This window comes from Patiria miniata, unplaced genomic scaffold (assembly GCF_015706575.1).
Source record: "Patiria miniata isolate m_02_andy unplaced genomic scaffold, ASM1570657v1 HiC_scaffold_14, whole genome shotgun sequence".
NCBI classification, from domain to species: domain Eukaryota; kingdom Metazoa; phylum Echinodermata; class Asteroidea; order Valvatida; family Asterinidae; genus Patiria; species Patiria miniata.
This window is the reverse complement of record NW_024037052.1, coordinates 3,378,644-3,393,428: the sequence shown is the minus strand read 5'-3', so window position 1 is coordinate 3,393,428 and position 14,785 is coordinate 3,378,644. Positions and strand designations below refer to the sequence as shown.

Sequence of the window (14,785 nt, the reverse complement as noted above, 5' to 3'; positions counted from 1 at the left end):
TAACACACTGAGTATACAGTTTTTATACGTCGGTGAAGGGCAAACCTAATGTGATGATAAAGCGTCTTAATATGATGAATAATTAGCTTAGAAATGTTACCTAGGAAGTCACAAGTGTTAATACATTACAATTTGATCAATATTATTCACTTCCAGTCTACACTGTAGACTTTGTTTTGTTCATAATCCGCCGGCATCATGTAGCCTTGTTCACTGATTGGCCACCATTTCAGGTCGTTGTTGTAGCCTGGGTAGGCCCTGTGCGTGGTTGATCGCTTTGACGTGAAGATGCTATCCGTACTGGGCTTGTCTATGCCTGGCATGCATAGGCATATCTTGTCTAGTAGCTGGCCTGGCCAGAAGGCATTGGGATCAACTCCGGCCCCATCCAGAGTCACGTAGCGCTTGCCAAGATGCCTGAATAAGACAAAACATCCACCAAATAGTGACAATCAAATCAGTTGCTCAAGCCAACTTGAGCAAGGGAGCAGCTCATAGGAGCATCAACATTCCTTTGTGAATGTGTACTTGTTTGAACTACATGTAGGATCACACTTTCCTACTTGGAACAAACCGGGAATGCCAAATTATACTTCATTTTACTTGACACTGGTGTTTTTTTCACTTTACAAAAGGAACATTCTCATTTCACACGTAAGTCCTTTTGTGTGTGTTGATACTGTGTACACTGTACAGCAGTCCAATTAGAGGAACATGCCCCTAATGTACAGGGTGAGTCAAAAAGAAGTTGACCGGAATTGGTGATGTTTTTCAAAACAAACAGATGACACTCAAAACCCCAGTGAAGCACATATTAAACAAGCATTCTTTTTTGCTTGTCTGGAAAAAAGAATGAAACAAATTGATCATTCCTAAGAAAAGTTATGCCTGTTTTACTGAAAGCACTCATGTTTGTAGCTGTCCATGGAATGTTGATGTACACAGCTAAAATGCTTACTTTACATTTGTTTGTTCAAGTATTCTGTGGACAGCTTGCAAAATGAGTACCTTTATTAAAATAGACATAACTCCTCTTAGGAATGATCAATTTGTTTCATTCTTTTTTTCTAATAAGCAGGAGAGAGTGCTTGTTAAATATATGCTTTACTGAACTTTTGAGTGTCATTTGTTTGTTTTGAAAAACATCACCAATCCCGGTCAACTTCTTTTTGACTCGCCCTGTATAGGACTCGTAGTATTTCCAAACCTTAAACAAGATGTTTGCTGTATGCTTTGAGGAACCCTGTGCATTTCTAGTATCTGCCCAACTAGAATGGTCCTATTGAGTAACATGCAACCATGCTCAGACAATGCTCCAAATGAAAGATTCAAAGTTTTATACTTGGTACAAATGCCAACACACTTGCAAATTTGCTGCTTTTACAAGTCTGAAAATTTGTATAGCCAGTTTAACACAATTCAACGTGAACGTCACTGCGAAAGCATGGAGACGTCAAAGTTAGCGTTTGCAATAATGTACAAATAAGCCCTTATCCTCAAAACTGCTCAGTTCTGCACATTCACTAAAAACTCACCAGCATTGTTAGTGGCAGATCCATATTGATAGAAATGCAGGCAGAAAAGAGAAAAGTAGGGCTGCAGTCCTTCCATTCCTAATGTAAGCACTCAAAATGATCCACTAAGACTCGCCACTGAATGTACCAAACTCACCTGGTGAGGCGATCGTACTCCTCAAACGTCATCCAGCAGTCTACCTTGCGACTCACGAAGGCCTTGCCGCTGGACAGAGCCATCATCTCGGGCTCAGCTCGCACCTCGTGTCCCTGGGGATAAGCATGTTTAGCCTCCATCATCAACTCACCGCTGCGAGTCACCACGACCTTATCGGGGTCGTGGTACTTGGGAGGGGGCTCGCTGGGGGCAGGGGGGTCAGCGAAGTGCTGGGAGAGGGTGTAGGTGCCGGGCTGTCGGATGTGGGAACTGATGCGATGGACTGGCTTGTCGCCAGGGTGGAGTAGAGCTATGAGGAGAAGGTCAGTTTAATACCAATGTTATTTGCCAACTGTAACAATTTTCAGTATTAACACCACACATATCATCGCGTCAGTGCAACAAGGTCGTATCTCTTAAAATGGCATGAACAATGCAAAACGCGAGTTCTAGAATGTCAAAAGGTCGTATCTCGCTTAAAATAACCCGAATGTACACGCAAAGTCAATGGACGTCGTGATACGACCTTGTTGCGCAGAGCGTATTCGTGCAAGATACGACTTTGTTGCAGAACATGCAGAATGGAGTTATGAACGCAAAACGCGAGTTTTAGAATGTCAAAAGGTCGTATCTCGCTTAAAATAACACGGATGTACACGCAAAGTCAATGGACATCAAGATACAACCTTGTTGCGCGGAACGTATTCGTGCAAGATACGACTTTGTTGCAGAACATGCAGAATGGAGTTATGAATGCAAAACGCGAGTTTTAGAATGTCAAAAGGTCGTATCTCGCTTAAAATAACACGGATGTACACGCAAAGTCAATGGACGTCAAGATACAACCTCGTTGCACGGAGCGTATTCACGCGAGATGCGACTTTGTTGCAGAATGGAGTTACGACCTTGTTGCACTGACGCGACGATATGAACTAATCTGCTTCTAACATCCCCCACTGGTACATAAACACATGACCGTAGATATTACTGGTAAACCTATTAGCATCTGTACTGTAATTTTCGGAATATTAGCCGCATGGAGTATAAGCCGCAGCACGCAAAAATCTGCAAATTAAGATTTGAAGTTGGCGTATAAGCCGCACAGGCGTATAAGCTGCACCGCTCGACCGCAGCGGTTTCAATTTTGTAAGACCTCCAAATTCTAGTCGGAAATGCTCTGAACCAGTTCCATTTACACTACGAAAGCTATAGAAAGGGCCACAAAGTTATATCAAATCATTTACAGTCGATACTCCTATAAACAATATGGAAATTGATGATGAGAAATATAAACACCGGGAATCGCTGCCGGCTGGCCCCTCGGGTCCCCGGCCTAAAAGTTAGTGCATGGCCCGGCAGCCTGCGCCGGCCAATGAGAGAGTATGCAACCCACCCATGTGTCATCTGACTGGAGCGCTACAAGTCTTGCTCTGTCCTAAGAATAAAAAGGTCCGTTTTTACAACAAAACTGATCAAATAGTTGTGATTACTAATGAGTAGTAACGTCAAAATTCAAGTTTCGGTCGTAACTTTGTTCAAAAACAGTCAACGCGATGCTGACATTTTTATAGACGAATCTATTAATTTCGTAAGGGGTGATTTAGCCCCTGTTTTGAGTTTTACATTGTTCATGTTGTTTCTTGAATACATTTCAAGGAAAAAATATTGGGACGTTGAACAACTGATTATCGAATAAAGAAATGTTTTGAACTCCATAAAAAGTATAAGTTGTCTTTTTTTCTTTTCTTAATCAGCTAAAAATATTGGTTATTATTGTTCCGAAGAAAATACACCCCTTTATAACCACAAATGGTGTGGTCCATTGGGAATGCATACAGCATGGCATGCAGCAGTATCACGTACAGCCAGTTGTCGAAGACAGCTGTCACTCACGCGTGGCCGGCCAGCCTGCCGTACTTTTTACCGCTCAGTGCGGTATATTTTTGTGGGACGTGCTTTTGCTTTGTTAATGACTTTCTTAATTGATAATTCATTTCAGCAACAGATGTTTTCTTGTGCCAGTATATTAAATATACATTTGAATATCATTTTTATTCTTCAAGGCTCGGCGTATAAGCCGCCCTGTGTATAAGCCCCAGTAAACATTTTCATGGGCAAATTCAACGTATAAGCCGCGGCTTATATTCCGAAAATTACGGTACTTAATGTTATTGTATTTATTCCATGATAAATCCATAAGTGTCGGATCGCCCGGGTTTTGAGTGGTACAGAGACAAAACAATTGCCAACTGCTTTGATAGCATTCTTAAAATATGTGAGGCACAGATGTGCTGGCGTCTTCCATTCTTTGCAGAATTCATCAGAAGAGTTGTTCATTTTGTACGACATTCAGGTAGCAGCGATCAATTATGAGCTAAAGTAGACAGGTTCAAAATGACTGAAGCAGTGGCGAATATAGCTTTGGAGTTAGTGACACAAAAAACTACTGGACAGCATTGATAAGCTACATTATAGCCTGCCCCCCAAAAAATGGTACAATCAGAAAAAAAATTGGTTAAATATGAAATTTCAAAATAAGTCATTCTTACTTGGCATAATATTAAAGAACAAAGACTGGGCTTTCCAATAGTGTTTGTTTGATCTTATTTGCTTTTGTCAATTCAGAGATATAATCAATTTAGTGTGATACACCACAATCGATTTTGTGCCACTTTTATGCATGGGCAGAGTTGTTTCGAGTACTGTGCCATGCTGTCTTGAAGCTCACAAAAGATTGCAACTTGGCAAAAGAAACAAACTCGATTTTTGTGTTCCGCAGTAAACTGGAGTTATCTCTGGATTGACAAAAGCAAATGAGATTAAACAAAAAGTATTGGAAAGCCTGGTCTTTTTTCTTTAATGTGATGCTCAAAACGACTACTTATGTTGAGATTTAATATTGAAAAAAAAAATCGTTTTGGACAGTACCATTTTTTTTTAGACAGGCTGTATAGACAGAATTTGGAAGATATGCAAGATAACACGGAGCATGCATGTTCATGCTGACTTACATGGCGTAACTGTTGTAAACCAATAAAAATACATCTTCAAAGAGAACATCAAAAAAACACATACAGTATATCCCAAATGAAGGATCTGAAAACTAAAGATATCCAAGGCTTGGGACAACTCCACTGATAGGGTAAACAGTGCATGTAGTTTGCAAAAGTACAATGAACACCTCTCAAAATCAAAACATAATTTGAGGGCTAAACTTACTTTAACGCAACAATTTCAAAAGTACTGAATAACTAACAAATAATTACCTCGTTCTAGTAGCTGTGGCGTCAGATCTATATCATGTCTCTCACACAGCTTGCAGATATCATGGTACTCCTTGAGTCTAGCCTCTCTGTACTGATTGATGCCAGACCCTGTCTCTCCTCCGATGGTTGACCGCATACTGTGACTATCTATGGCCGGGTTGCCGGTCCGAACCTTGCCAACACCCTTACTCTTGCCTTTCTTCTTCCTCTGAAATTCCCCCCAAAAGAAGAAATTACACAAATTTATCAAGAAAGCTGAGTTCTGAGGATCTGCAGTCGCGTGACTATAGCTTAATTGATCTGAGTGGCAAATTGTGTCAAGTGGTCTGTACTGACATACAGTGGTCTAGTATCGAAGTGAATACATCACGAGCACAGAACATGTGTAAAAGACATTAGTGCCGCTGACGCATTGGTTTGCACTACACTTTCTGGATCTACAGCCTGTCTCCAAAAAAAAATGGTACAATCGAAAACAATTTTTTCTTTCAATATTAAATCTCAACATAAGTAAGTCGTTTTGAGCATCACATTAAAGAAAAAAGACCAGGCTTTCCAATACTTTTTGTTTCATCTCATTTGCTTTTGTCAATCCAGAGATAACTTCAGTTTACTGCGGAACACAAAAATCGAGTTTGTTTCTTTTGCCCAGTTGCAATCTTTTGTGAGCTTCAAGACAGCATGGCACAGTACTCGAAACATCTCTGCCCATGCATAAAAGTGGCACAAAATCGATTTTGGTGTATCACACTATTTTGATTATATCTCTGAACTGACAAAAGCAAATAAGATCAAACAAACACTATTGGAAAGCCCAGTCTTTGTTCTTTTATGCCAAGTAAGAATGACTTATTTTGAAATTTCATATTTAACCAATTTTTTTTCTGATTGTACCATTTTTTTTTAGACAGGCTGTAAATGACGTCACACTGATATCCCATAACACATATACACTTTAATTGTTAAATTATCTGGTACGTGTACATGTATGTCAGCAGTTACGCGTGCTACCTCATTTGAGATATTTTTAGCTGTTCAGAACTTGATTTCCATCACCTCCAATTGATTTAGGATTAAATATGCAAAATCTACAAATCTAAAGAATTCTGCAAGAAAAAATAGTTATGAAATTCCGAAAGTTGAATTTATTTTATTACCAGCAATTCAAACTTCTTTAGAAGTTGTTTTGTTTCACTCTATCAACAACCTTGTGATAGGATGGTCATTTTCCTGAGACTCATAAAACTCCTTTGCAAACGCGGGTGTTTACAAAGTTTTCAATTTTTTAATTTTTTGGAGGGAGGGTGTCGAGTCTCTGAGAAGTTACCCACCAAAGTCCCAAGATGCTTCTCTCGTTTCCTCTTCTCGATCATATCGTCCGGCTCCAGCTCGCGCCGCTCCGTCAGATCGGTTACCGGGGGCAACAGATACGGGGATGAAGACCTGGACGTGAAGTCGGTTGGGGACTGCGACGAGGATGCTCCAGAGACTGCGGACACCGAGCGTTGCGAGACGGAACGACGCAGGTCTGAGGACGGAGAGGTGGGGCTTGGGGAGGGTTTCAGGTCTCCTGCCGTTTCTTTGCCTTTATCTGCAACAAATCAGGCAATTTCACTTGCGATTGGTGATCATCCAAGGCTGTTTTATTAGTTGCTGGTGCTTAGAGTCTCTTTATTGTATACATGTATTTTTTAAAAGTATAGTGTTTGGTGAATTATGTAATATAAACTCAGGGTCGTGCTGATCAATGTAGGTGTCTAAATCCTGAAGTCATACTCAAGATTAACACATTGCAGCTTATATCTTTGGCCAATTTATGTATCATCTGCCAACCATCATACAATCTTCAACACTACAAGACTGTTTGCTAGTCAATTGAATACTGCCTCTTGTCCTTCACTGACATAATTTTCAGAACCATTTTTAGCTTGCCAGAATTTTTTTTAAAAGCCTACAGGTACTTGGATGGGACTTGATCCTCCTGCTCACGTCTTACCACTCAAGCAACATGTTTATAAAGACACTTTAAAACATTCATAAAATGGAATTTGCCGCGGGATGATGTAAATGCAATATTGGGTTTTGCCTTCACTGACATATTTTATAAACACCGTATGATCAGTGTTGCTTGAAAGTACGTCGGGGAAGGGCAAAACCCAATATTGAAATTTAAAGGTATAGTCCATCATTTGTAATTTGTGCCTTTTGTTCGTTTGAAGCAACAGCATTCTAGGATCTCAATTTCAAATCAAAAGTTGCTGAATCGTGTTTTGAATTGTTTTGAATTGCAGCTATACACGATGTCGCGCACTGATCCGAATTTTAGCAACCGCGCGCGCGTGTGCGTCGTGCCAATGCTTGCGGAATAACAAAACGAACTACTGATTTAAATTTCCTATGGTGCGTCTTAAGAAGCACCGTTGTTAAGGCCTTCTTTTGTTGATTTCTTCAAAATGACAGCTTGCCAGAAAGAATAATTTCACAGGGAGTTTAGTCCACTTACATGTACTATCTTTCAACCAAGTATGTTTTTCAACAATAATTACGCCAGTTACTTTTCAGATGGCTGCAAATGATGGACTATATCTTTAAAACATATTACATAATACAAAGTGGTCACATCAAGCAGAGAGGAATTTCTGAGTTAACGATCAGAAACAGAGCCCACAGTATTGACAGTAATTACTATAATCACTGCCTCTGACAAACCAAGAAACGTACTTAAAGCCAAGGAGACCTTCTTCCTCTCATCAATCCTGAAATCTTTCATCCCGCGTACAAACTCCCTGTAGTCAATCACGTCGTTGGAATCCTGGTCCAAGCTCTCTAGTAGATCTGAGAGAAGCTGGCTGGAGATTGGAATGCCGGCCTGCGGAATAGCAAACATTATACACAATGTATCAAGAGAAATTAAGACAATGTACATGACTTAAAAATCAATGTGTAAACAGCTATGGACTCTGTGCACAAGTACCCCCTCAACGGTTACAACGGGAGAGTTTAGGGAGACCACTCACTGGACAGACATTCGAGCGCATTGCCAACAGCGCCTGACGCTCATGTAAAGATGCCACTGATTTGTACTCATTCAGATTCGAATAAAAGAAGTAGTACTTCTCGCTTATACCTCCCACTGGGGCTTTTGAAGGTTGTCACAAAATGCCATCTATATGTTCTGTTCATGCAAGGAGTCCATGCTCATTGTACATAAATGTTGCATGAGTTTATCCTGTAGTTTGAGTAATTCTGTCCTTCCAAGTTGAATAGGGTATACATGAACATGTACAGGGTGTTTTAAAAAAAAGGAAACCCAGTTTGTACTTCAAAGAATGAGTATGGACAGACGATATATGTTTACTGGCTATAAAACTGGTATCATCTGAAAGCGTAATCTCTATGCTTTTCAATGGTACCATGTTCAGGTTTTCTGAGTCATGCATCAGTAGCATCATTGTCTTGAAAACTGGATGCAAAAATGCAGTTGGTTCACTTTCTTAAAAAAAAACACTGGACACTTAAAATACTTATAATACTTATTCTATTGTGTTTGACACGATTTTGCATGAAAATCTCATGACAGTGGCGCTCAGTGATGCATGACCCTGGAAATGTAAACAAGGTATCATTGGAAAGCATAGAGACTACACTTTCAGATGATACCAGTTTTATAGCCAGTAAGCATTTAGTCTGTCCATACTGGTTCTTCAAAGTTGGGTATCCTTTTTATTGAAACACCCTGTATACAATGACCTACAAAGTTGTAATTGAGTCAGTCAGATGTCAAATTAGAAGTCAATTAATTCTCAATTCAAGTTACACGTATTAAACAGGGGGTGGACAATGAAAGGAGTGTATAAATGTCAGACTTCATGACTTGAGACTCGATGACTTAATTGTGATTGACTTGTAATAACTGCTGACTAAAACTCTCGTTATCTTTGTGCCATATGCCACAAGGCCAAACACCAAGTGGCATCTACTAGCAAGACAAATTGACTGTTCCATGCACATGCATAATGTAACAAATTTACATTTAATAGAATGCGATCAATTTAAACTTCAATTGAAGCTTGAGACTTGACAAAAGACTGGATTCTTATGATTGACTTGCGACGACTTGTAACGACTTGTGACGACTTGTAACGACTTGTGACGACTTGTGCCGACTTTTGATGATTTTTGTAATGACTTGTGTTGACTTTTGATGAGTTGTGATGACTTGGGATAAGTTTTGATGACTTGTGATGAGTTGTGATATCTTGTAATGACTTATATGACTTCTTGTGATGAGTTGTGACGACTTATAATGACTTGTGATGACTTGCGACAACTTGCGATGACTTGTGTATCACTTGATCTGTAGTCCACTTTTGGAGATTATCTTGACAATAATATTTGCAAAACTTAACATCTAACACTCACCGAAGAGTGCCAGATATGAACAGACCTACCCCTCTTTCCTCTGTACATACAGTACCTCCTTAATGCATCGCTGAAACTCCATCCTTGTCAGCGTCCAGCTCTTGTCCTTGTCAGCCCGGGCAAACAGGTCAATCAGTCTGTGTCTCCTGGCTGTCAGGTACTTGGCGATGATGGCCATGGCTTCTGGCGGAGGCCTTCTGATGCCAGGAGTGATCGGTTCACCAGTTGGCACTTCCAGCTTGATGGTGGTGGGATCTTGCCCTTTCTGTTCAAATTGTATAATATATGGTTGAGCAAAGAGGATATGAACCTACATGTAGCTACCCGGCCCTCCTGGGACCGATGTCACCAAACCTTAAGATGAGTCTTAAGAAGGTTAACTTGTCTTAACTCACCACTCATCCTAGGATCGATTTCATTCAACTTGAAACGCGTTCATCAACACATCCTAACTTCCTTAGCAACGCGGCTGAACTCTTCTTAACTGAAGATCAGTCTGAGGGTCGTCTTATCTCATAATGTGCACATTATGAGATAAGACGACCCTCAGACTGACAGACAAATTAATGCACATGTGCATTAATTTGTATATCGTCTGGAACTTATTGCCGTTAAAGACGAGTGTCAGCCTAGAGGTCTAGTTGCAAGGAAGAAAACTGCTGTAGAAACAGATTTGAAAATATATCTGATATGTGGTTAGTTTTAATAAAAATAGCTCAAATATTTATACGCCAACACTTATAACTTTTTAAAATATAATGATAAATCGGGGAGCAAGAATGACTCTATCGTATGTTGTGTAGATACAATGCGTGTGAAATTTAATGAGTCTCGTAATTTTTCTGGCAAAGTTGGCGCTCTACGCACGCGCGCAGGAAGTTCGTTTTGCACGTTTCTTTTGAACGACTGTTTCGTCAAGCAGTAAAAACAAACATAAGACAGTTTCATCAAGCGGTAAAAACAAACATGAAACAGCCATCACATTGGTAGCTAGGTTTGATGCATCTTAATTGCTTAAGACGGGTTTAGTGAAATCGGTCTTAGGATGCGTCTTACATGTAGCTACATGTAAGATCGATCTTAGAACACGGACTTGTCTTTAATAAGTCCTAAGATGAGTCGTAAGATAAGACAAGTTTCGTGCAATCTGAACATCGACCCTATTGATGTTTGCGCTCTTCCAACAGGCCCCGCCCACTGCGCACATTGGCAAAGTCATGCATGCTTCTCTTTCTCTTCAATGCCATGCTGCATATATGTACATGTATGTTCCAGCCGCATGCGTCACACGCCATGCACACATGTTGGACTTTAGTGAATGCATGTCAGATATTAATCACGGCTGCAATTGGTCGGAACACCATGGGTACCTCTAAGGAGAAGTGTGAACTGTGAAGAGTGCATTGCAAAGACTTTTGTAACATCCTGTGATATTTGAATACAAATTGGTTTATCATACGATTCTTGCTGTGATAGGAACACAAATTCTTGTGCAACTTTGCACACAGTTGTACAGATCCATTAAAACACACTAAGATAGACATAGCCAACACCCAAGCAATATACAATTATCTGCATTAATGCACATGCTAAATTGACAAAAGCTTGTGGATAGATATCATTGTAACAACAAACAAGTGCAAGCAGAATGAAAACTGTCTCACAATTAACCATTACCACCACCGTGCAACTTGCATTTACAACATATAAACTGCGGCACATCATTACTTCACCTGACAAATAGTTAGATACATGAAATACATGTACATGTATTCCTCATTTCAATCGCTGTGATATACCGGTATATATAGTTTTTTTCCCAAAATATGAAATTTTAACGTACAATTTTTTTATAAACTCAGGCGCTGGTTAACAATAATCACCAGGTAGTTACTTGTTTTCAATTTCGACGATGAAAGTAACTGAAGTAAAACTGGTTTTTAATCATGTTTTTTTTCTTCACATTTACTGTACATGTAATAAGACACAATAGCACAGATCATACATGTAGACGACATCAACCCGAAATTTATGTATGCATGCAGATGTCTTGCATCTCAAGAATGAATGATTTAGACACATGTACATTGTACATTATCAAAATTGTTGAAATACTTAAAAACAAGTGAAATTCTTGTAAAAAAAAAAACAGATCATGCACAGTGCAACAACGTGATTCACCAAGCGTGGAAATATTTACATGGTGCAATACACATGTCACAAAAGCATGCATTGTCATCTTTATGGATGACTTGTACCTGCAGATCATAATCCCTTGTTTGATATAGTTCCTGTTGAGCAAAAGATAATTAGTATTATTTTTAAAGGCCATTGCAATAAATATGCAGTCCTTGTAAATGCACCTGTGTCCGGAACCTTATTTTCCATTTTCATTTGAACAGTTTTATGGGCAACTTCGGTGCCTTTTGTTTTTCACGCTAATGAAAATTAGCATATATTCATGAGCAATTAAAAATTAAAAATACAGTGACCCTCATCCTCCTCTATCAACTGGTCTCATTTTTTTTCTTTGCCTAATTATTCATCCATAGTAAAGCCCGGTTCATACTCCACACGAATGCGAAGCGAATTCGACGTCATGAAAGATTCACTGCGAAATTCGCCCGAGTTGAAATATGTTCACCTTTTACGAATTCGCAGCGCAAATACTTGCCATCACGTCACAAATTTCTGTTCCCTTTCGCTTTCGCGCCGAGTATGAACCGGGCTTAAGTCACTATACAATACAAATCCATGTAATGAATGAGGAACATTCTTGTGGAAATACAATGTCATTGAAGAGTCAAAACTTTTTGAGGCATTTGTTTTTGCAGAATAAATGGAAAAAGAGCCAAAAAAATCACACAACGTTAAAAAACCTCACCTTTCTGACTAGCTGTTTCCTCAATCGCTCTTCCCTCATGCGGTCCACCACCCTCTGTTCCAGAGGGCTGGGATCCGGTTTATTCCTCAGCCATTCCTCGCTCAGGCCCAGGTTCTCCAAACCGTCTCGCAGTTTCATCCTGTCTTCCAGCCACGCCTTGTACTCGCTCGATGTCTCCTCAATTTCTTTATCATGAGCGGCAATTTTTTCAAGCTCACTCAAAGCCCAGTCCTTGTTTTTAACATTTTGGGTTTTGGGTGTGTCCAACGGTTTCAGTTTAGTGTTTGCCTGTCGGACATTGACATCCTTCCCCGGGTGACCTCCCATGGGCGGGGCGATGAATACCCTCTTTCGACTGCGCGAGAGTCCCCATAGTTTCGTGGCAGTGGCATACGTTTTCGTCTTGGCCAGATCACGAGTCTTGTACTGTTTGAGTTGCTCATGAATTGGTAGGAACTCAGAGCTGTTTGGGTTAAACAGCCACCGCAGGCCAAAGTCTGATTCTGTTTCTAACATTGCTGTCACTTCTATTACCACTGTATCTGAAAAAAAAATCAGTAAGATCGCTTAAAAAAATAAGATTGCGGTCTCCAGCAGGACGACAGGAGGGTTTCCGAATTAAAAAAAAATTCTCTTTTCTTCCCAAATATAAGTGAACCTACCATTAGAATTTTAAATTCCCACAAAAGCCTACAGGGCCTTAAAAGACAGTTTCAGGACCTTTTTCGTGGTGAAATCTGAACATTTTGATTGAGGGTACGAGTGTAACTGATTAATGGTACATGTAGGCTACATTGCCAGACCATGTCCAAATGTTTACTAAAAAAGGCGATTTGTAGAGTTCTCCTTACTTGGACTAACATAACACATAAATGTGGCCGATTTACTGGACTAACCTGCGTAAATAAAGGCCACATAACATGTACCCAAAAATGTAGAACTTTGTCAAGATTTTGTTTTCATATTGACACGTTGTTGTTTATTTATGCTTTGGAAGCACACTCATTTTCTTAGCGATGGAAAAAAGTTCGGCATTTTTCACACGTCTATTTTTTGTGTAATTTCGTGTTGCAAATGTGTGCAAACGAACCTGGGAATTACACAAAAACTAGACACGTATCTGAAAAATGCCGAACTTCTTTTCACTAGTATAAGCGGGTGAGTGTGCTTCTAAAGCATAAATAATAAACTTCAAACAAAGACTAAATATGAAAATCAAAACTTGACAAAGTTCATCATTATCAGGTACATGTTCCAAATGTGGCCTTTATTTACGGAGGTAGTCCAGTAAATTGGCCACATTTATCATGTTTATGGGGCTAAACTTTGTTGTACACAAGAACTTGCAATTGACTGTCTTGAAGTTGAACCCATGGAATGCCATTGAGGAGCTTGGACCTCGAGTATTTTAACATGGAGTATGCTTTAAACGAGTGGAGGCTGGACTCGTCATGCTCGTATAGACCCGTGATGAAGGTGGCGTGTGTATATTGTTGATGTACCCTAACGTGGCGCGGCCCCGAACGTGGCGCACTTTGATTTTTCGCCTCTTGTGCCTTGTTACTGTTAGAGCAATATTGTTACCTCAAATTTCACAAAATGTGAAATTTCATCAAGCTCTAAACATTCCCGTTCATAAATCTTGAGTTTACCTACCCGCTACGAAGTTCTATGGGAAATTCCATTTGGCGTGATTTTCCGAATTTTTTTTTCGAAGTGCACAATGAACCCTTTTCAAATTCGCCCAAAAATAAGAAAACTATTTTCTGACAAACTTGTAGTTACGTATGTGAGTGGAGATAAATAATTTATATCAGAATTTATCAAATTTACAGAAATTCTTAGACATTAAAGTGGGATTTTCCGAGATTTGTTCAAGTGCGCCACGTTAGGGAACACACGGCAGAATTTGTGCCCAATTTCTGGACGCCACTGGCACTGTTTTTAAATACCCACACCCTTTGAATTTCGGACTTAATTTCATGCCACTCAAATTGTTCACAATCACGACAATGGTTCAACAGCACACTAATAAACTGAATTAATTTGAGGTTTTCTACGGAGAGGTTTGGCAACACATTTTGCATGAGGAAAGTCGGGGCATAGAGCAAGGAAACAACAACGCCACGTTCACGGGCTCGTATCTACATGTAACTATAAATATAAACGCACGGTTTACAAAAATTGAACTAGGCTACGTACAACAAATCAAGGACACCAACAATTAACTTGCCAACCCAAAGGCAAAGTAAAGAAATCATCTACAAAATCAAGCTTCGTGTTCTTAATTAATCATTCTTACGATGTTACACTTTATCCCCCATCAACAAACATGTTGAAAATAGGCCAAATCCCCGAATAATACTTGCGTTTACGCTTGCAGGCTGCATGCAGTGCACGTTGCTATACCCACAGTAAACAATCATAATTATGACCCCACAACAGCAGGTCAACCTGTGATGTCAACAAACTTTTCTCGGGTCAAAGTTTTAAGTAAAAATACGAGTAGATGATGTTGTATATAATGTTTGCAAGTTCCCAG

General features: G+C 39.7%; 1 protein-coding gene across 4 annotated transcripts; it reads right to left on the bottom strand.

Annotated features, from left to right (window-relative positions):
• On the bottom strand, nucleotides 1–14,691 carry LOC119721903 (EF-hand calcium-binding domain-containing protein 12-like). Of its 4 annotated transcripts, none has more exons than XM_038191844.1 (9): nucleotides 14,619–14,691; nucleotides 12,244–12,785; nucleotides 11,618–11,650; nucleotides 9,415–9,624; nucleotides 7,659–7,806; nucleotides 6,269–6,528; nucleotides 4,938–5,145; nucleotides 1,672–1,981; nucleotides 1–417 (listed from the first exon to the last, which is right to left on the bottom strand). In XM_038191844.1, the coding sequence occupies exons 2-9, from the start codon at nucleotides 12,757–12,759 to the stop codon at nucleotides 147–149; spliced, it is 1,956 nt and encodes a 651-aa protein (XP_038047772.1). In that variant the 5' UTR covers nucleotides 12,760–12,785; nucleotides 14,619–14,691; the 3' UTR covers nucleotides 1–146. The 4 variants fall into 4 exon arrangements, with proteins under 4 accessions (XP_038047772.1, XP_038047770.1, XP_038047771.1 ...); XM_038191842.1 differs by having other exon boundaries at nucleotides 147–417; nucleotides 14,546–14,670; XM_038191843.1 differs by lacking the exon at nucleotides 14,619–14,691 and adding an exon at nucleotides 14,446–14,526 and having other exon boundaries at nucleotides 147–417.
• Between the last annotated feature and the right edge of the window lie 94 nt (nucleotides 14,692–14,785).